This window comes from Drosophila rhopaloa, unplaced genomic scaffold (genome assembly GCF_018152115.1).
Source record: "Drosophila rhopaloa isolate 14029-0021.01 unplaced genomic scaffold, ASM1815211v1 contig_3, whole genome shotgun sequence".
Taxonomy (NCBI): Eukaryota; Metazoa; Arthropoda; class Insecta; order Diptera; family Drosophilidae; genus Drosophila; species Drosophila rhopaloa.
This window is the reverse complement of record NW_025335123.1, coordinates 20,962,204-20,984,910: the sequence shown is the minus strand read 5'-3', so window position 1 is coordinate 20,984,910 and position 22,707 is coordinate 20,962,204. Positions and strand designations below refer to the sequence as shown.

The following is a 22,707-nucleotide window of genomic DNA, read 5'->3' as shown; positions in this document are numbered from 1 at the left end:
TCAAATCGAATTTAAAAAGTGTACTGAAACGTAGCTATAAGTTGAAGAAACAACGAAGCTTAAAATATTAGAAAATATAATATATTCTTATCTATAGTACGCGGCCGCCTAAGTCTCTCATCCGTCGGCCAACAATTGGAAAAACCCAAATCTACAAATATGTGTATGGACTAGCATATAAATAGAAATGAGGTAATGTTCTTATCGCTTATTTGCGCTTTATTTGTTTTTTCAAATTATTTGGAAACCAAAAAAAGCGGGATAATCGCATAGTTTGTATTTTGAAGGTTTTATACCCTTGCAGAGGGTATTATAATTTTATTAAGTTTGCAACGTAATGAAGGAGACATTTCCGACCCTATAAAGTATATATATGTATGTCCGTCTGTCCGTCCGTCCTTCCCTTCGTTTCTTTCCCAAAAGATGTATTTCTATTACAGGTAGTATATAAGTCGGGCGACTATATAATTTAGCTCCCAAAGGAACAATCGGAAAAATTTTTAAAAATATACTTTGTGGTTTTTATTTTAATTTTTTGGGATTTGATCATATTTAAATATTATGGAATTACAGTTTTAATTAAATTAAAATCGGACATCCATTTCATATAGCTCCCATAGGAAAATCGAAAAATTAAAAATAAAAAAATGTAAAAACTTTTTTAATTTGCTGTTTTTCTGTTAATAAAATATTTTTTTAAGATATAGTAATTATTTACCATATCAGAATTACGCTTTTAGTTTGTCAAGATCGGATAACAATTTTATATAGCTGCAATTAAAACGATGGCAAAATGCAGCGCATAATCGACATAGCTTCATTGTTTTTAGTAATATAGGCATTGAAATCGAAATTTAGTCATTTTGTAATAACTGCAAGGGTACATAAACTTCGGCTTGCCGAAGTTTGCTTCCTTCCTTGTTTACATTTTCATTCAAGTTTTAAGCAGAAGCGGAAACCCCTTTCAAATCGACATTTTGAACAGAATTATTAAACTAAATAACGAATATTGGGTAAAATATTACAAACTCTCAAATGATTTTCCTTGTTCTCATACAAAATAGTTAATGGAGGGCTTATTTTTGTTAGCTGTTGGTACCTAATGATAAAGGTAGTGATTTTAAAATATTGGTGAAATGTAAAAAAAATGCATAATACATATGTTTAAATTTTAAATCTTATGACACTGCACTTCGCTTCTTAAGTGCCTTTTTCCTGAATATAGCCAACCAAGATATCCCAGAGTTTGGCATCAATTATGCAACTCTGTATTCCCCACCTCTTTTGGTAGTTTTCCAAGCCACTAAGTACACCTTTTTCCCCCCGCCTCCACTTCTTCATTCATTTGCAATTTCCATTAAAATGTCATTGAAATTTCACTTACAAAAATTTCCCTTCAAAAACCAAACCGAACTGGAGCAAATAAAAATTGAGTAGATGGAAAAACGGAACTGAGTTTTGTATTGTGGGGGAGAAGTCGGTGGAGGAGTGAAATTGGTGGTTGGGTTTTGGGAAAACTTTAGCTGGCACTTCTATTGCCAAACGCATTTTGCACTTCAATTGCACGTGAAAATGAAAATGGAAGGGGTGGCGTTGGAAAAGTCTGCTGTGAAAAACTGAAAAATTCGAGCCTGTTAATATGCGTAAGAGTGTGAGGCAGGTGGGTGGTTGAGTGGGTGGTGGAGTGGGTGGCAGAGTGGGTGGTTAAGTGAGTGGGTGGCATCTCTGGCGAAGAATCCTGGCGTGTAGTTGTCTCTTTATTTTTCTTCTCGAGCTTCTGGCGCTGTCATTGATATGGCATTCTTTAGCCCCGCAGACCGACTGAGTTTTTCCCAACCCCACCCCCCTCCGACCATACCCTCCTGAATTTTCCTAACGCCTTCCCCCTTGAATTTTCCAAGAGCTGGGACTCTTCGGCCTCACCTTCTTTCGTTGTCGTTTTGTCGCCTGTTGTTAATTGTCATTGCGTCGCTTTAAGCCGCTCAGTGGCAGGAAAATGGGAAATGGAAGGTGAGGATGTGGGTGGGCGGTGAAATCAGGGGGTGGTGGCGGATAAAGTGAATCAAGAGGAAGGCCAAAGAGCAGGCAAAGTCTATCAGACATACTCTTGCCAAGAGTAATCGAATTTGTCTAAGGTAATATACAATTTTAGGAAATGTTTCATGCAATACATAAAATTATATATAAGTTATTAGTTTTAATCTTCGTTTATAAATTATTAATTTACTTAAGAAAAGTTTGCCTAAACTCTATTAATTTGTTTAAGTAAAGTCAATTCACTTAGTAACATTTATATTTGATAACATTTTTTGAATATTCTTAAATATGATCCCTAAATGAAAAAAATCATAACACAATAACCCGAAGAAAATGAAGCAAAGTTTAAATAAATTGATAATAATCACTTTAAAAGTGTTCTAAACCTAGTTTTTGTTTATAAAATATTTATGTATGCCTAATTTATGGTTGATTTTTAAAGTTTTAAAGACGATTTAAGGAGAATATTCTTCCCTTCGGTGTGGATAGTTTTTCCTTCGCCCGTTGTTGTTGTTGCCGCTGTTGCTGTTTTCACGCGCGGTTAGCGCCTGTAATTGCATTGCCAAGTAAACGACGAACCGCGAACAGTGAGCGACATTCGTATATGTCTCTCCATGGGTGTGCCGCTGCATGTGAGCGCTGCACGGAAAAAAATGAATATCGTTTTCAAGTGTTTTCTAACTAATTTTTGTTTGCCCAAATCTAAATTTGTAGTAAAAAAATAGGATGACTTTTATAAACAAAAATCAATAAAAATAAGTAAAATTTTTAGAGGAATTTACTTTTAAGTAATATTCTTTTTACATTCCCTAAAATATCATATTAATATTTGATTTTGGCAAAAGGTTTTTTTTTGCAACTTCATTATTTATGAGCCTGTGTTTTTGACATGTTTGGTACATTTTCTTGTTTTTTTCTAGGAAACCAATCCAGAAACCAATCGCTATTTTTTTCAGTGCATCGCTAGTGCGTATGTGTGAGCGTTGGCGTAAGTGAAATTTATTTCAACAGCCCCCGCCAGGCATTCAGCCCCAAAACTGTCGGTTGGCCAACTTAGGCGAAAAATTGAGAAGCAAGGCAGCAGAGCAGCATCAACGGCAATAGAATGAAATGAGGCTGGCAAGAGGGGGTTAACAGGGGAAGGGGGAAGGGGGAGGGGGTTAAAAGGGGGGCTAGGAATGCCCCAATAGGGGGCGCCATCTGCGGCACACTGGCGCCAAAGTGATGGAAACCATTCCGAATGCACAATCTCACAGCGGTTGATCTCAAAAAAGAAGAAATGCATTTTGAGAGGAAAGGCGTTAAGAGGGGGTGCATGAAAGTACCAAAGCGGTTTATGGGTTAAACTTTGTATTGTGTAAGTAAGTATAAGTGCTTACTTGCCACATAGTGCAAGTTTAAGATTTGGTTTTAAAGAAATAATCATGCACTGCATATCTGTCAAGTTTTAATATTATTTATTTATTTATTTATTTATCGTGAATATAACTTATAATTTGTTAGCCATTTAAAATTTCAAATCAAAAATAAATTAAAAGGAGTAAATTAAACAAACTACTACTACAAAACAAAAAAATATGGCCGTATAATGGTTAAGCCCAAATTATTTTACTTACTTCCAGATTACTTACAGATTTCTGGGGTATATTGGAAATTCCAAAGGTTCATTAAAGGGTCAAAATTTCGAACTCTTGAATCAAATGATAGATTTTATTTGTTTCTGGAGATAGCCCCATTAACCCACTGTGCCCCGTTCCAAAAAAAAAACCCCAACTGAGGCTGCATCTCTGCGTGTTTCTGTTGCTGATTTTAAATTTTAATTAAAGTGTGGCTCCTCGGACTTCTTGGGCTCTTTGGTTTTCGGTTTTGGGTTTTCGGTTTTGGGTCTTGGGGTTTTGGCTGTGACCACTTGAGGTCCACGATCCGCGGCAAAGCAAACAATGGCCTACAAGTACGGGCACTTCTTGACACGCTCTTGCCACTCGAACTGGTAGCTATTGGCACTGGCCCCGGGGCCAAAAAGTGCGAAAGAAAGAAAGGCTTTCTAAAAGCACGGCATTCCGGGCCGCTTTTCATATTGCCATCTTGGCATCACCCATGACCGATGAACGATGAACGATGTGCGAAGAAAGCGTCAACTCATGGTGGGCTATAAAAGTGGCAAAAGTCTGGACATTGGCACACACAGTTCGATAGTCCCTCGTCCAGAAATGATCAACGCGATTCTTGTGCTCTGTCTGCTGGGCAGTTGGCCACTGGCGGCGATGGCCCAAGGCCAGAAGGTGGACAAGGATCCACAGCCGGTGGCCAAGGATCCGGCGACCCGTTTGGCCGGCATCTACGTGAAGGATGGCAATGCGAACGGCCAGCTGAGGTTCCTGGCATCCGGACTAAATAGTGGCAGCAGTAGCAGTAGCAGCAGCTCCAACTCTGGCCTCAACTCGGCCCTGAATCAGTACATAAACAACAAGCAGGACATGCTGGAGCAACTGCGTCCGTCGGCGGGAACGGGAACGGGAACTGGGACGTCAACGAGCACGGGAACGGGAACGGGAACGAGCTCGGTCACGGGAACTTCGGGTACGGGTACTGGAAGCGGTTTGGTGACGACCACTGCGAACGGAGCCATCTATGTGCACCTGGGCAACTCGGGATCCTCGTCGTCGGGATCCACCTCATCGGGATCCTCCTCGTCGTCCAGCACCAATGCGGCCATCAACCAGGTGATCTATGGATCGTCGCCGATCGCCAGTCTTTTGCCGCAGATCGTTGGTCAGGCGGTTTCCACTCGAGTGCGTCCTGGTCAGAACAATAACAACATTAGGAGGCGTGTCCCCGCCCGCAGGCGTCGGGTCAACAAGAGGCGTGGCAGCATTAACAACAACAATCAGCGTCGTCGGCGGCGTGGCAACAAGCGGGGCAAGAACAAGGCCCAAGTGATGGTTGTTCGCCCGAATCGCGGTTGAAACACACACACACACACACACACACACACACACACACACACACACACAAGAAACACATTCCCTTAGTTAAGCAAAATTATAACTTTTTTTTTCGAAGGCCCAGCTATTTTTTTTTTTATAATGATTACTATTAGTATGCGAGAAGGCAACTTAATTTATTTATTTAAATAATTGAAAGCAATTACACTGTGCAACCCAAGTCTTTTTATTTTGGGTTTGGGGGGCTCTCATATGTAAGAACCATATAATGGAATGAAATCAACGTTTTGGTAGCCAAGAAAATAATATTATATTATATGATATAACAAAAAATTATTTATTGCATATTACAATTAATGATTATTGTGTGTTAATAAAATTGAAGATTTCAGTCATAACAAAAGTATTTATATTATTTTGTAAATTTGGTTAGGAATAAAAGTCGATCATTTATAAATATATTTGATGTTACAGATTTTAGCTGATGGTTTTTAATGACCAATTAAAATAAGTTAAACTTTAAACTGCTTAAAAAATCTTGCAAATTTGCCAACAATTGCTTCACTACTTTTCAGATTTGTCAAATATTATTAACTGTTATTTTGTAAACGAAAGCAATTTAAATTATATTAAAAAGAAAGAGTCAATGTTTTCAATTACCAGCGCTCCCAATGCTCTTAACGCAAAATCTAATGTTATTTAAAAATAAACAAATAAATAATATATATATGTATATAGAACACTTAAGAAGTATCTATTATAATCCTTATATGGTGTTTGGTCAAGGATTCTATTAAGGAATATTTTGGAGGAACCCTTGAAACACCCAATCCCTTACCTTTGGCCTAGAATCGTGAACTGCAGTTCCTCAAGTGCGCTGGCGAAACCTCAAATTTGTGCAGGCCAGTGTTGGGGGCTTGTGGCACTAATTTATGGGCCAACTGGTGTTCATGTTCAGGGCTCCAGGAGCAGAACCCCTCCCCCACAACCCATCTCTCTGCCGGTGCGCCCCTGGTCAAGTGCAAGACAAACGGTCTTCGGTCTCCGGTCGCCAGTCTCCGTTCGCCGGCAGTCGCTGCATGCGGCGGTCAATGTCTTGATAAATGTCTGCCGACTGGCGCCCGGGGAGCTACCTGGGGGTCCCCGGGCCCAGGAACCCCCTTCGCCGCCCATGTCCTGGCCGGCGTGCCCGTTTCGCGCCCCCTAAATCACCGTCACGTGTCCTGGCTGTGCATTATGTGCTCATGACTGTAATGAGCCTGTAAGTGGACCTAATCAGTGTCATAATAATAGAAATTAATCACTGCAAGGCCACGGCATGGGCGGCGACTCAAGGGGGGGAAGGGGGGTTTGGGTATTCCCCTTACCACCCGCACCACCTTTCGCGGGCAAAAGTCAAAGTTGAGCCCTGAAACGAGCAAAGCAACTCTTGTGCGGTTTGTGCAGCGCTTTGGCGCATACTTTGTAAATGTTTTGCAATGATTTGATTTGAAATTCATTTGAATTATTGCTTGCTTCCGGTTTCCGGTGCCTTCGAAATACTTTCCTGTTTCCTTTCCACCACCCTCGACCCCCTTCCCCCCGCCTGCACGACCCACCCATGGCGAGGACATGGAAGGACCCTATGATGTACGACCAACTCGGTTGGCCTTTTCCTTGCGCCTCTCCCTGTGGAGTTTATTAAGTACTGCCAAGAATACACTCGGGATAAATTAAATTGTGATCTGATTATAATTCAACTGCCACACAAGTCCTATTTTGGTTATTATGAAATGTTAAGATTGCACCTTTCACATATTTATAGATCAGCATTTGCTTACAACAACCAGTTCAAAAACAAATCAGATATTATACATTTTATTTGGCTTCTTTTGTAAATAATCATAAATTTATACAAATAGTAATTAAAAGTTTATGTAAATAAAATAATTATTTATTTTTATGTAACGTCTAAAAATTTTTAAAAAAAGTACAATATAAAACAATAGGTAATGATTTAAAATTATTGCAAACCTTACTCCATAATACTAACTTTGGCAGCTAAAGAATATAATGTTATTTGATAGATTTATATTTAAGGCCTCTAGCCAGTTTCTCGCAGTGCATTTGCATAGACCAAATGGCAACTGGTGTGTGAGTATGCGGAACTTTGTTAATATGCAAGTGAATGGACATTTCCGGTACGGACAAAACGTGCCATGTGCCAGGCCAAAAACCGAAAGCCAAGGTCCTGGCCAAGCCCGCGAAACATTATGGGGGGATCCGGGGCTTCCGGGGGGGGCAGGGTTTGCCGGGGAATTGCGGGGCCTTCCCGGGGTTGGGGGGTGGTGGGTGGCACAGGTTCACAGCCCAAGGACATGTGCTAAAAGTCCACATCACCATGAGCTGCCCTTGGATCCATTCGCTGGCTCTCTTTGCTCGGATACATTTCGCTGCCCTATGGAAAGGTACTTTTCAATGGGTCTCAAAGCTAACTGAAGCCATTCGACTTATAAATTATATTTTTGGCTTCAAATCGAACACTTAAAGCAGATATTTTCAAGTGAATAAATATTTCAGACTTAGCTTCAATATAAAATACAAAAGCTAGTTGCTTAGAAGAAAGCTTACTAGCAAATATCATTCATCTTAAATTACATTTTACAATATTTTTGTAAGAAATAGTTTTAGTTTCTTTTAATAATAATTAAGTTTTAATTAGCATTCCCTAAATTAAGTAGCTTAAGGTGTTAAATGTTATTAAACACACATTCCTTTATTTTACTTATAAAATGCATTTATTTAAAGTTTTTAATATCTAATAATTTTAGTTCTCTTCTATTTTCAATAGTCTAATTTTATCTGAACAAAATAAAAACTTTACGGGCATTAAAGAATTTTGGTAAATTTGATTATATTTCCTTGACTTAATTTCATCCTGTCAAGTCAAAAACTAAAAGGGCATTGAAAGATCGGCCTTTCGATATTAAAAGCTTACTTTTTCCTTTTTGCCAGTTCCTTGGCTTCGCTCATGTGTAATTTTCAATTAAAATGATTTGAGTAGACAACTTTGAACGCTTCTGGCTGTGACTCTGCCACTGACTTGGCTTCTGATTTGGATTCGGATACGAATTTTCGGACCTGGGGCGAAGGGCCGCAGAATTCGAGGGGAATGCCACAAATACTTTTCGGGCAGGAATCATAAATCATGCAGCAGGCAAAGACACGAACCGCATTGGAAATCGACAAAGGAGACCCAAAACTCCGGCGTTGACACACGGACATCGGGTGGATATATAGCATATCCGAAAATATATAGAAATGTATATGTTTGTGTGAGTGCATACACCAATGGCCGGCCGACTAAGTGGGCCACAAGTTTCGCTTCACTTTTGAAATAGTTGCAAAGTGGAAAAGTTTGGCATGCAGAGTGTCCACGTCTGTGGTCAGGAAAGGGCATAATTGTGGGGCATCCTCCGGCGGATCGGGGAACCGGGGATACGGGGATCCGGGTATCTGGGGTTCCGGGAATCCGGGAGACGAGTAATGGGTGCGTGAGTCACGTGCCAGGAAGTCCCGGGATTGGCCGAGATAATCATGACACTTTGTGCGGCAAACTGACTGGAGAAGTTGTAAGAAAATAACTGAATTGCTCAAACAAATTATGATATGCTTATCCACCGAATATTGTCATTCAAAAATGAGCTGTAAATTAAATAGTTTTATTTCGTTTTTGCTGATTTAAATAATCAATTGCTTTTCCTTTTTTTTAAATGCAACTTATATGCTTATCCAACGAATATTGTCCTTCAAAAATGAGCTGTAAATTAAATAGTTTTATTTTGTTTTTGCTGATTTAAATAATATATATTGATTGTAAACTGTAGTTTTCTCAATTGCTTTTCCTTTTTTTTAAATGGAACTTATATGCATATCCACCGAATATAGGTCTTCAAAAATGAGTTGTAAATTAAATAGTTTTATTTCGTTTTTGCTGATTTAAAAAATATGTATTGCTTGTATAGTTTACAATATTGTTTTTAATATTAGCTCCCTTATAAAGCATATCTAATAATTTTATATTTTATTTTTATTTTCTTAATTCTTTACGTTCACATATAATATATATATATTTTTAAAAAATATATAAGTTTACATTTTTTATTGTGATTTGTTTAAATAATTGGCCATTACGTGAAGTGATTATAATATATTACTAATATCCTATTTTTAAATTTCCGCTTTCCTTTTTTATATTACCAACTATTGTAAATTAGTGTCGTGATTCACGCTACCATTTCTGGTAGCTGTTCGTTTTGGCCTTTTATTTTGGGCCAAGTGGCAATGCAGCAAGATGTAAGAACCGATGAAATTCTGCGGCTCCTCTTCTTTTTTGCCCATTCTTCAGTGCTGTCTGTCGATATTTCTCGAATTCTTCGTGGCTTTTTTGTTGTATTTCTCAAACCAATGGTCAATTGACATGGCAACAACAAACGTGGCTTAGTTTTTTATCCCCCCCCCCCACCCCCCTCTACATCCACCAACTAAGTTTGATTTTTGTTGTTGTGTAAATTTCTTGTATTCCGTTGGCTTTTAATTGCCGTGACGTGTTTGTTCTACTGCTTTTTTTTCTCTGTGCTTTTCGGCTTGTTGTTTTTTGTGCTTGGTTTTCGGCCACTTGACGTTTGATTTACTTAGTACTTTTTCGGTCGCTCTACAAGACCAATTGTAAGCCAATTTTCGGTGGGTTTTGTTTATTTTTTTTTTCTATTTTTTTTTGGGAGGTTGGTAAGGCCTTCGCAAGAGGCGACCTTGTCGTTTTTTGCCTTTTTCGCACACTTGTCAAGTGCTCTGCGGTTGTTCATTGCTCTTTTTTTTTGGTAGTTTTTGTAAAGTCTATTTCGCTCTGGTTTCGCTTAAAACATTACCGCTGATTGATTGATAAATGATTTGGCGAATTAATTGCTAGAAAAAAGTGTACATACTTATCAAAGCCATGCACACATATCTTTCAAGCATTTGATAAATGTCGCTCTACAAAATTTTTAGTTGGAGATACAAAAAAATGTCCAGGCAGCGATTTAAGTCCAACAAAAATAAGCAAAAAGCATTAAGGAATTTAGATTTATGGTACTTCAAATCGAGAGAAGTAAATTTACACGTAACAGCTCAAAATGACACCAATTTATTAGTTTAAAATATATGAAAAAAAACGTGTATGACAAAGTTTTCTAAATGATAATTAATTTGAAAGAGACAAAGGGAAACAAGGTCAATTTACATTATTTTGTACTTTATGCAATATTTTTTACATTTTTCGAGACTTAAAACGATATGCCAATAAAGGCCATAAAGGTTTATTTAAGGTCAAATGCTTGAAAATGTTCGTCTGAATTTTACGCCCAACCCCAGTTTTGAAGTGAATTCCATATGCATTGAGAAGAAAATTAATTGATTGATTCGGAGTGCCTTCATAATTACATCTATTGTAATAGATACAAGCGAAAGAAACCAGTTGCAAAATCACCAATCAGCTCCTGCCCATTTTCACTGATTTTCCACCCATTTTCACCCACACCCTTGAAGCAATGATTTGGCTTTGATGGATGATTGAAATTTTGCAGAGCGCGTACAAAACTTCAAGCACAGTTAATTAGGCTCAATCAATATACAAGGACAACAGGGAGGCGATTGGAAAGGGGCCAATAATTAAATCTAATTAATTTGCAGCTGTCAAAGCGAAAGAGCAGAAAGTGAGAAAAAAGCGTGGGTGTGAAAAAGGGGGGGTTTTTACCACACCTCATCGATTTGTAGCCCCGTCATTCCCTAACACCCAATTTCATTGCACTTTTGTACAAGAGTTTGCCAAAAGGGAAAAAATAGGAAACAAGAGAATTGTGCGTCGTAATGATCCCTTGCCCCGCAAATCCCCAAAATCCCACCCTGATTCAATTAAGGGTTAACGAAGGGGGTTCCTCGGCTGTTTGTTGTTGCCTGTCTTAGACGTGACGTAAATCAGCGTTTTAAGTGTTCGTTTCTTTTTTCCTGCTGATTTTGGTGCGACCTGTCAACGGCAACTTTGTTGCCCCAAAAAAAAAAGGCAAAAACAGTTAAAAGGAAGGAAATTCCTCAGGCCAAAGTATATAACGTCATTGATATATATGTTCTATACTTTGTGATCTTACAATAAAATATATGTTCTCTATTTCCATTATTAAAAATTAAAGGAAGATCGGATATTTTTATATTTTAAATATTTGAATTAACCACTGAATATATTGCAGAAACTTTATCAGAATATATTCTTAAACATCTATATAGGATATCGGACCGCTCACTTTATTCGACTTTTCCTCCACACACATTTAAAAAAGTTTGCCAAGAGTATCTAACAAGTCGAAAAAGTTTGGTTCTGTGGGAAAGGGCGGCTAAGAAGAAAGAAGGAGGAAACTTGAGGCAAAACACTTGAACATCTAAATCAAATTAATCCTAAGAAAAAAAAATTGCTCGCTTATGCGCTAGCCATACTGAAAGAAAAGGATTTTTCATTCTGGAAATCATACTATTAAATAAGATATGTTAACCAACTAAATATGACTTTCAGTTCAGATCATCCCGAAAAAAAGTTTTAAGAAAATTAGTTAACCTTTTTAATAGAATACTTCGGAAACAATAATATGTAATAGGAAAAAAATAGTTAATTTAAAAAAAGAAAATATTAAACTTAGGTGAGGCAGCAATGATTTATATTTTATTTTATGAACATTAATGAAGAATAATAATAATCCTAAGGTAAACCATTTTAAATTACAAGAATAATACCAAAATGAAGCCTTCCTCCATAAGTTATGGATTTTTCCCCGTGCATTTCTGACCAACTCTTCGTTTAGTTAGCCCTTCTCCTTTTTCAACCATTTTTTTGCCTTTTGGCAGGCATAGTTTTTGTGCTCCACTTTGCTTTCGGCTCAAGTGCGAACTTGTTAAATTTACGCAAGGATCTTGAAGCCTCGGCACACGCATACGCAATTAGGAAGGGGGTGGTGAAAATGGTTTTTGGGGTGTTTTCCCAGGATTAGAGCGGTCCACGAGGGGAAGTTGTAGCTCAGTTACGCAAACAAGCAAATCAAAAAACCATTTGACGCACTTCCATCATCAACAAGAACCGGTGGGCGGAGGGGCGTGGCACCTGCTGCTGCTGACACATTCGAAACTGCCAATAAGTCGGAACCATAGCCATCCTCCCAACACCCCCACCCACCCAAAACTTTCACCCACTTTCACCATCCTTTTTTGGGAAAACTCTTTCCCTTAAGGAGCAAGAAATGCAAGGCGAAACAACAACAATAACAAACTGCAGTGAATGAAAAAGGGGCGGGGAAATTAGTGGGTGTACTGATAGTTTTGGATGGTCGGGGGTTACGATGGGGAGCATATCGACCCCCCCCCACACACACTCTCGGCACTCTAATGAGCATTTAAGTCTCAACCAGAGCTTTTTGCATAAACTTGCAATCGGTAAAAGGTCTTCAAAATAGAAACGATAGATAAGAAGATTACCGATTGTCACGTTGAAAAGATATATTGAATATTATAATATTGGAATAATATACAAAATATAACAAGTTCGATTCATGAGTCTTAATAATTTTATATTAAAAATAATATTTTGGATTTGTTGTCTTTTCTAAAGTAAATTCATTTATTTTAAGAGCTCTTCAACTCTTTGTTATTGGGAAAAGATCGATAAAATCATAAGCTGTAATCGAATATATCGAGCACTACATTTTCATTTAGTTAAAAAGAAACTAAGCATTGAGCATTACATTTTTAAGCTATTAAAAACCATTCAATGTGTAAGGTTTACCTAAATAACCAGACAATAAATAGGTCCTTAATGGAGCGCAATACCAGCGATAAATTCGATATATTCTCACGCTGTCATCGCAGTTATCGACTGGCCCTTCCTCTTCTTTATGCCCTGACTTTTGCTTGCTTGCAAACATTTTTCGGTCAAGCAACAAGAACAAATTTTCGGCTTTCCTTTATGCTACTCGCTCACTTTTTTTTTTTTTTTTTTTTGCACTTTTGTGGGTCAAGTGCTGCTTTTGATGCTGACGTAGCCAACGCTTTTATGCTGCTGCTTCTTCTCCTTTTTGGAGTAGGAATTAAATATCAAGTGTGCCGTGGTGTGTGTGTGTGTGTGTGTGTGTGTGAGTGGCCGGCACATGTGCTGCCTTCTCCATCACTCCCGATATTTACCTCTCACTTGCACCTAGGGTCTGGTCTTTTTTGCATATCATCATACACGTAAAGTTTGCTTTTGCTTTTTGCATGCTTTCCTTGCCGTTGTTGTTGTTGCTTGCTTGTTTGTTTGTTTGCACGCCTCGTGTTCCTTCAAAATACCCATTAATTGGCCCAGGGTATATAGCATTTGATCTGTACGATTTTTAGCATTCAAACAAGCCAAGTTGCTTTAAATAGTTTGATTATCAGTTGATTGTGACTTAATGCTCGAAACCCCAAAAATGTTTATGATTCTAAGGATTAATCCATATATGTATACCTTTGTATACCAATATACAAATTCAATTTTTACTTGTCGAATGATTTAAAAATTTTAAAAATCCGCAAATTACCAATTTTTTTCAAATAAAAAAAAAAATTCTTTTGCCCACTACAGGGTAACAATATAGTTGAATGTATAAAATTGATCGTTGATTTTTTCGTTTTTGCTGGTGTTCAAAAGCCCACACATCACTTTTGCCCTCACACTCTCTCTTTCTTTCTTCTGCCCGCAGAAGAGGCGCTTTGAGCTCGGCATCAACCTACAATCCTACCATCCTGCCCTCATCTGCACTGCTCAACTTGAAGTTCTTGTGTTTGGGTTAAGTGAAAAGTGATTGAGCAGATTTTTGTTGCGAATCTTTCGGCATTCCCCTTGTTGTTGTTGCTGTTATTGTTGTTTTTGTTGCTGCCCGCATCTCGTTCACTATTTCTGCTCCTTTTGTTTTTCGTCAGCTTTTAATTGTTGCCTTCGCCAGCCGGGCTTCTTCAGCATTTTCTGCTGATAAAACAAAAACCAAAAACTATGTGCAAAAATAGGAGAAAAAAAACAAAATATAACAGATATTGAGAAATTGCTTTGGTTTTTGTCTAAATTTGATTGACAGCTGCTCAAGATGCGGTGACCCATGATTGATGAGTGCGGTGAATCAATCAATCAGTTGATTTGAGTGCACCAGTGGTTAGTCAAGAGTTCAATCGAGAGGCATGTGGATAAGATTTTTAGCCGAGAAAAGTGCATCAATCGAAGGTTATTCGTTGGAATCGATTTGACTTGTTTGTTCATAGAAATACGTCATATTTAAATACATTTCCTTGTTGCAGGGAATTTGTTCGGTTTCTCATATCGGCTGATAATAATTAAATGGCAGGCAAAAGTAAAAATACAGATGCATTTAATCGCAATAAAACCGTACTGTCCCTCCTGCCTTCAATCGTGCCATCAATCTCAATCATGGTAATTTGACTTCGTTTCCGTTTGGGAAACACTTTTAGGGTTGCCGCCTTCGAGAACATAACTGTAATTTCGCAATTATTGTTTGCACAATCGCACATCATCAATCAAACGAACTGAGGGAAACCCCCGGCACAATCAGCACCTGGTACAGTTACCGTTGTTCCCCCATTTTCCCTACACTAAACGAAAAGTCATTACTTTAAAACATGGTCACAGATCAAAGATATACATATTTAGATACCATATTGTATTAATTGAAATTGAGGCATAGAATGTTTACCAATTAAATCGAAAATATATTGATAATACCTGAATTGAAAAATAGCTATTGGTGCTGTTTGAAAGTGGATTGCTTGGCATTTACTTAGCTTTTTACGTACAATTTTTTTAGAATGAATTTATTCACAGTCTATCGCATTACCAATGTCGCACTTTGGCGATTTTCTCTGGAGCATAAATCAAAAGCGGAAATGAGCACGCAATGTGCATTGATGAGATTGACTTCATTAGCAGCTGCTGGAGCAAGCTCTGATTGTTTTTTGGTTTCAATCAAATCAGCAGCAGTTGCCAACTGGAATGGGAATGGGAATGGAAACGGGAGTGAGCGGACAGAAAAACTGTTCCAGCCCGGGGACAATTAGTGCGAATGCTAATGAAAGCCGGGCAGAAGGAAGGAGTAGTAGTGCACCCAGCTCCCAGGCGTACTTCATTAGGTTCCGCATCGGAATAGGAATCGGAATAGGAATCGGAATCGGAATCGGAGGGCCCCATTCCTCAGGTCCCCAATCCTCCAGACACTGCTCCACTGAGCAATGGGTAGCCACTCATAAATGCTGGCCCGGGGTCCAATCAGAATCAGTATTAACTCATAAAGTAGCGGCACAGTGGTTCAATGGTTATAGAACAACTTTGATAAAATTAATAATGTATACAATAATTTACAATTGAAGTGTAATCCGAAAGAGAAGGCAGACAAAACTATTACTAGATGAAACAGTCGAATCATAGATATGTTCTATATAGCCATATATTATTATAATATAATCATTATTAATAGGGATTTTTTGATTAGTTCATATTATAAACACTTAAAGTACATATATCTATGATTGGTTGTTTGGGATTTCGAATTCCAAGCTCTAAAAGATACATTTTTTTTAATATAGTGCAATATAAATTTAGACCTTAAAGTTCTGTACTTAAATATTCACAACTGAATAGCAATGTTATAATTAATTAAATAAATTTTTTAAATTTCCTCTTGATTTATACACTTTTGCTGCAGTTTTGCCCCACTGTTACGTGGTCGGCTAATTAAGTTTCATTTGCATTTGGTGAGCGAACTCGGGCGCCTCTTAATGTCTTACGCTCCAACTTCCATCTTCGGATATATTGTTATATCTTAATGCCGGGACTCTGTATTTATCATCGGCTCATTTGGGTTTTCTGTGTATCGGTGTCGTTTGTCGCTCTCGTGATAATCAAGATTTATGCCCTGGGTTCGCTGAGAAATTCCAGGAGTCCGTTTATCGAAAGAGTTTATGATTATTTTTAGTTTCGAAAGAGATGAATGGATTTTTAATTAGGGCTGCCCTTCGTTCGATTCGCTGCCCTGTAATTTTCCGAGTTAACATTAATGCTCTTTGTTTCTTTTTTGGTTAATCCTGCACGGAACTCGAAAATGAAGGCATGCATTTTTGATCCAATTTGTAGGAAAAGGAAAGTGTAATCTAATCGGAACTTGGCCCGGCAACAGTTGTAAATTATGACACACTCACCGAAAAAAAGAGGAGCAAATAAACCCCACACTACACTAGGCCCATAAAATATTGCTCAGAGCCCTTCCCATAATTCACTGGCCTCGCATAGTGGGTTAGTTTTCCTCCTTTTCCTCCGGTTTCTTTTCCTATTTGCCTGGCACCAAAAAGATTTCCATTTCTTTGATAAAAGTGAAGAGGAGATGGGAATGAAAAATAGTCGACAAATGATAATTTTGATCTATGCCATTGATGATGAGGATCGCTTTTCTGTGAGTCGGATTTGGTTTTAATTGGGCAACACGAAATCGGAGACTAAAGAGGGGGCTTTTTCCTTACACACAATATTTTTGATAAGATTTATGGATGTGTAATAATATTTTCTAAAAAAAAAACAATTCATTAATCTTCTAAATAAGTTTAAATTTCCGAAAGTTTATATTTACCAGCTGAACAACTATAAACAAACTATTAAGTTCATGTATAGTTATCTGATTTTAATAAACTAAAAACTTCGTTAGTATATGCTTAAAAATAAGCAGTCTAAAATAATGGAGCAATAATTGAATCAACTTTTGGCATCTGTAAGAGCCTTAAAAGTCCGAGAATCTAAAATTACAGTCACCACTTCCCATCGATCTATTCTGCATTTATCTTCATTAGCAAACCGTGGTCAAAGTTGTGGGATCTCGGAAAGTCCAAGCCAAATGGGAATAAAATGTTTCAATTGTCATTTGTTGCTGTTTCTAATTCTGTGTCTGTTTTCCGCTTCTGTTGTTGCAATTGTCTGCATTGCAGAAGGTCGTAAATTTATTGCAAATAAATTTATAGCACTGGCTGCGTGGTCACCACCCCCTGAAAACCCAGTGAATCCCCTGAAAACCCCTGGAAAACCCCTGAAAACCCCCGAAAAACACAAGCCCCTGTCTGTCAGCTGGAGAACATGCGACAGAGAATTGGCTCAAAAAATTGAAATCCCCAAAAAGTTGGGGAATTTCCAACTGCTGTAGCCTGTGCAATTGAAAGGAACCAATGCAGGCATCCTTTTTTCTCTATCCCATGCATATTAAGTTGTCCTTGTTGCCCTTTTGCACCACAATTATTCCAGCTTGTCACTAAAGACAGGGGCGTACTTTTGTGGGGGTTTGGAGAACATCTTGTGAACTTTACAAACGGAAATTAATTACTTTGCAGCTGGAAAAAAGAACTCTTCGCCTTCCGTTAAATCAAAGTGCCTCAAATAGCACAAATCAATTGTTAAATGAATCAGTTAGTAAACATAAATGTTTTGTATTTATCAGCAGTAATAGAATTTAAATGCTACATCAGCAGATTTGAATTAGCTGCAGCAGCAAATCATAAGCCATTTGTCGGTATTCCATATTTGACATATTTGTGCTTTCAAATTTCCAATTATTTCGTAATATTTGAGGTTAAAATTTGCTTAAGCCTCTGAGGAATGCTTGGTTTTCAATAATTGCATCGCTTCGAAGTCTGATAAGTTTCATTAAAGATCTGCTTTCACTTATTATTTCCTCTGCCAAAAGGCTTTTGTTTCCATTGACTCATCCTGATGGTTTTTACAGCACTAAGAAAAATAAGTTAAGTACTTACTACAATTTACACTTATGATAATAAGTACTTATACCAAAATTCCCAAAATTCAATATAACATTCCTAAGATTAAACTTTGTTAAGCCTTTTAATAGCTTGTGTTGGTTTTGCCTCACACTACCAATAGATATTTAAATTTGATTTTAAATTATAATATTTATTATATATTTGTTTATAATAGAGTGGTATAAATACCAAAGGGTTTATTTCCATATGGCTAGAGAACTAAATATAATAATCTTTTAATTTATTCAAGTACTTTTATACTGAAATAAGGGTTTATTTATTGCTTTGCATTTATTTTTATTTTGAAACCATTCTCTTTGGATCAAGTTTTATTCAAATATCATGTGTTTCTATTGCTATTATTTATTCAAGGTATAAATGTTTTTTATTTGATTTATTGGTTTTTAATATTATTTTCTATCGATATATATGTATGTGTAGTTCGTAACAAAATGATTATAAACTTTTGTTGCTTAAAAACAGAATAAATTTATGATTATTTTGTTCTTCACTTTGGATAGGCAATTTTTCTCAGTGTGCCCCTCCCCTCGGCAGATTTCGGTCTTAATCACCACATGACGTGGCATCATCGACATCAGCATCGGGGCATCGGAATGGGGGAAATCGGGGAGAGTGCGTGTTGCTTATCAATGGAAACTGCTGATGACATCGTCGGGGAGCGGGATGTGGCATATTGGGGAGTTTCAGGGAGTTTCTGGGACTTTATGGGGCGAACGCAGGACGAAGAGGACGGAGGCGGCGGAGCCTGTTTATACACTCGTAGTTCTGCGCCAGAAGAGCCCGGCCGAAAGCAACTAAATTAAAATTATTTCAACTCGAGTGGATAGCGAGCGAAAAGAGTCTTCAGCAAATAACGGAGCCATTAAAACCAGTTGCAAAAAGAGGGTTAACCGACGGACCCGGGGACCGGAAGGGGGCGGAAGGGGGCGGGGCTGGTCTGAGGAGCATCCCTGATTTTGATTGCTGTTTTGCAGCCGCCCGACAACGACGATGTTGTTGTCGTATCAAATTATAAATACTTATGTACCACAGACGGCAGATGCACCGAATGGACCCCGAAAAAATGGGGAGAGACTGAAGCAGGGAAACCGGGAATCCGAGTTCGAAGGACCCCAAGATATAGTCCTATATACACAGTCAATAATTAAATTTGACCCTGTAAAAAACTGCGAGTAATAAAGTAAAAGCTAACCACTAATCGCAGACATAAGATTGGAAAAACTAAATTGCTAAAGGTTAAGTTCTAAAACTGTAATCATTTTATGTAGTAAGCAGAAAATATATATATATTTGGGAATTTCAAAAGGAGACTTAATTAACTGTTGGTATTTACCTTTGATACTATTATTAGATACAAATATATTTAATAATAATTTAACTCTGTAAGCATACTGACAAAAATAGAAGAAAATCACATAATATGTAGCTGGAATGATTAGAGATAACACAATTTTGTAAGTGACAACAGCAATCGAGAAACACAAGCCAAGTCTAAACGCTGGAATAGTTAATTGCCAGGCAATTTAAACGCATCTCGCAGATGCCCCGATATTCTGGACCAAAAAGGAAGTCAACAAGTGCAAAGTCAAACAATTAAAAACTCAATTAGCGCCATATTGAAAAGCTGCCAATCATTTGTCACCTCGCCCGCACCCGAAAAGATACAACCGACGAGCTGCAGATACATTTGTATCTATGTGCTGGACTGTGGACTGTGTTTGTTTGCATTGTGCGCCGCAAATTGGTCAAAAGTACAAAAATATCAAAGATTTGACCCAAAACAAAGGCGAAAAATCAACAGCAGGGGAAAACCCGAACAAAAAAAAAAAAAAAACGAAAAAAACAGAAGGAGCGAATGGCAAACCAAATCAAACAAAAGGCAAAGGCAAATAGCAAACCTCACAAATAGAGCGTGAAATTGACAAACAAAACACACACAAATAAAACAAAACACCGAAAAAAAACACTAGCTATAAAAGCTGCACAAAAACTGCATAAAGAAACTAAAATAAAAGACTGCCAAATCCGAATAACAAAAAACTAAAGGAAATATAACAATACTGACTGAACAACAATGTGCCACAAATGCAAAATAGTTTGACCAAGCCAAAAAAAAAAAAAAAAAAACGATAGGAAATTGTGGAAGAAATACCGAAAGATACATTTGTATCTACGGGTGGAACATATGACAAAAGCCCTTGTTCAGCAATTGAAAGGACCAATCGAATGGGAAAGCAGCTGGTAAAAAACTAGAAATTGGAATACAGCAGGACGAAGCCCAAAAATAAACTGCAGAATATTTAAACAAACGTTGCTCAATAAAAAGATTGGAACAAAAACTTCTAAGCTCGAGATTTGGTTTCTTGAGCAAAACCCTGGAAAATAATGTTGGACTGACATGGCTCGTCGAATTCGTTATCAAGTTTCCAATCGATTCACACACTCACAGCTAAAACCATTAAAAAATGTGTTTTTAAAAATATATTTTTGATGCCCAAAATCCGGAAAAATGCAACTTGTTTTTCGGTTTTTTGCGGAAAACCCAGGAAAATAATGTTCAGATTTTTTTGGCAATGTTTTAACCAAAATGTATGGTATATTTATAAATATACTTAAAACCTTCTCTTAAAAAATTTTCAAGAAGAGTTAAGAAAGACAATGCGTCCACATCTTCGAAATCAAGAAGTGGATCCCAAATTAAATCCAGATTAAAGGCCACATACCTAAAGAAAATCTCGGACTGCTTGAGAGAATTCGCTACAGGTTACAGGCCTTCATTCTGTTTCTAAATCAGTTTTATATCCGTTACTCGAAGAGTATTCGTTGTATTCTTTGCAAAGTATTTACACTTCTCCCAGACAATTTGTCCACGCCCACTCTAACGCCCGAAAGTGAAAGTAGGTAGGAGGTAGTAGGTAGCATAAGGAAAAAAGGAAAACAAATTAATACCAGACACCATTAGAAGTACAGTATAGGTCTTTTATTTTGTATTAAGGTTCAAATATTTAATATATAAACCGAGTGACTCATAAGGACTTGGGCCTTATCATCATTTCGACAAAGGTAAGTGACATCGACCAGTCGTAGTGCTGCCATGAGATCCAATGAATTCCGTTACGACCTTTGCCATCTTTGAAGTATTTTCCATTGAGCCAACTGTAATTTAATGTGATTATAGTAAGAAAATTTAATAAGAGCATAAATAAACACCTATATATGTACGAACATCTGTCGTGCCACCATGCACCGTTCTTACTGGCACAATTAAAGTTACTCAAATTGTCATTATCCCGATCTAATGTGGAGAACTTTTGGTGCTCACTTTCTCTAAGGGAGTCTCCGGCTTCACCAGAATATTCCCCTATATTCTTTAACTGGTAGGATTCCTCCTCACTCCCGATTGCAAAATTATCGTAATGAGCGTAACTGGTGGATCCATTATCCTTTCTAAGTTTAATGAAGAGTTCGTGGGGTCGTGCCTCAGTCATCCGATGCAATTTTTCCAGCCCGATGAAGAATTCTCTCCTGACATTTCCAAATCCAGTTTTGTATTCCTCCCAGGTTCGATTGAAGTTCTCGGATCCGTCAATGCGCCTCTGAATTACAGTATAACCAGGTGGAGACGTCGCACATGGCGCTTTAAAGGGTTCAAGATCCCGAAGCTTTATTTGGTAAATCCCATTGGGACTGCCACTGGGACAAAAGTCAGGTAAAATGTCATCAGTTCTCTGCAATTCAGAAAGCTCACTAGATAGTTCTGATTTTGTTTTCTCAATCGCTTTAATTTGAGTCGTAAGGGTCGAGATTTGTTCATCTCTATTTTGAAGGCGTTTAAGCTGGCGTTTGATTCGCTCCTCTTTCACCTTTAAAATATCTTCTTTGCATTTGATTAGACCTTCGGATATTTTTAACTGACTATGCAATTCTTTAATGGTGTCTTCCAAAATATTTACTTGTTTTTTATATTTATCGTTGGCATCGTCTGTTATTTTCATCTGTATAAAATGATTTAGAACAGGTGATAAAATAATAATTATTCCCTTTTTTTAATATTCTAATTAGTTGGTAACTGCAGTAAATCTTAATTGAGCTTATATAAAAAAAAAACAGCGTGAGTTCGAAACTAAAATAAATGTTAGGAAAGAAATTTAAATTTTACCTAATATACACAATGTAATAGCATAATTGCAGTGCAGTATTATTTAATGGGCTAATTTACATATAATCAGAGATTAGAACTTCTGATAGAAACACGAAAGGATGTCTAAATATCCGTAATTCACCGTTCTAAGTTCCTCCATTCTGTTCAATCCTTCATCTAATTTGGTCTGCAGAACCTGAATTGAATTCGCGAAGTCTTCTTTTGTGATGAGTTCCTGCTTGAGTCTCGAATCGAATCCGGCATGCAGGACTGCTTTGATTTCATCCAACGTCGTTCGCATACTATCAGTATCGTCGAATATCGGGTTGAGAGCAGCCAGGCAAAAGGAGCCGCATTGTGTGGGTGCATCTTGGAGAACGCTCAACGACTGATCCTTTGAATGGAACCCAATTCCTCCTTGTACACTTGGAAAAATTAATAAGCCAAGCAAATAGGATAATAGTCCCAGCATCTTTAGTTGTTCGACCTACTCAAAACGAATTTAAAAAGTGTACTAAAATGAACCTGGTAGTTGAAGAAACAACGAAGCCTGAAATATTAAAAAATATTATATAATATTATATTATTATCTATAGTACGTGGCCTTCCAAGTCTCTCATCCGGCGGCCAACAATTTGAAAACCCCAAATCACCGAATATGTATATAGACTAGCATATAAATAGAAA

General features: G+C 37.6%; 2 protein-coding genes across 2 annotated transcripts; one reads left to right on the top strand and one right to left on the bottom strand.

Annotated features, from left to right (window-relative positions):
* Nucleotides 1-4,218: 4,218 nt before the first annotated feature.
* LOC108045462 (putative per-hexamer repeat protein 5) lies at nt 4,219-5,197 on the top strand. Its single transcript, XM_017124793.2, has one exon. It carries the CDS (start codon nt 4,248-4,250, stop codon nt 5,001-5,003), a length of 756 nt encoding a protein of 251 aa, XP_016980282.1. The 5' UTR covers nt 4,219-4,247; the 3' UTR covers nt 5,004-5,197.
* Nucleotides 5,198-20,905: 15,708 nt separating this feature from the next.
* On the bottom strand, nt 20,906-22,321 carry LOC108045445 (fibroleukin-like). Its single transcript, XM_017124774.1, has 3 exons — nt 22,163-22,321; nt 21,120-21,607; nt 20,906-21,035 (listed from the first exon to the last, which is right to left on the bottom strand). Exons 1-3 carry the CDS (start codon nt 22,319-22,321, stop codon nt 20,906-20,908), a joined length of 777 nt encoding a protein of 258 aa, XP_016980263.1.
* Between the last annotated feature and the right edge of the window lie 386 nt (nt 22,322-22,707).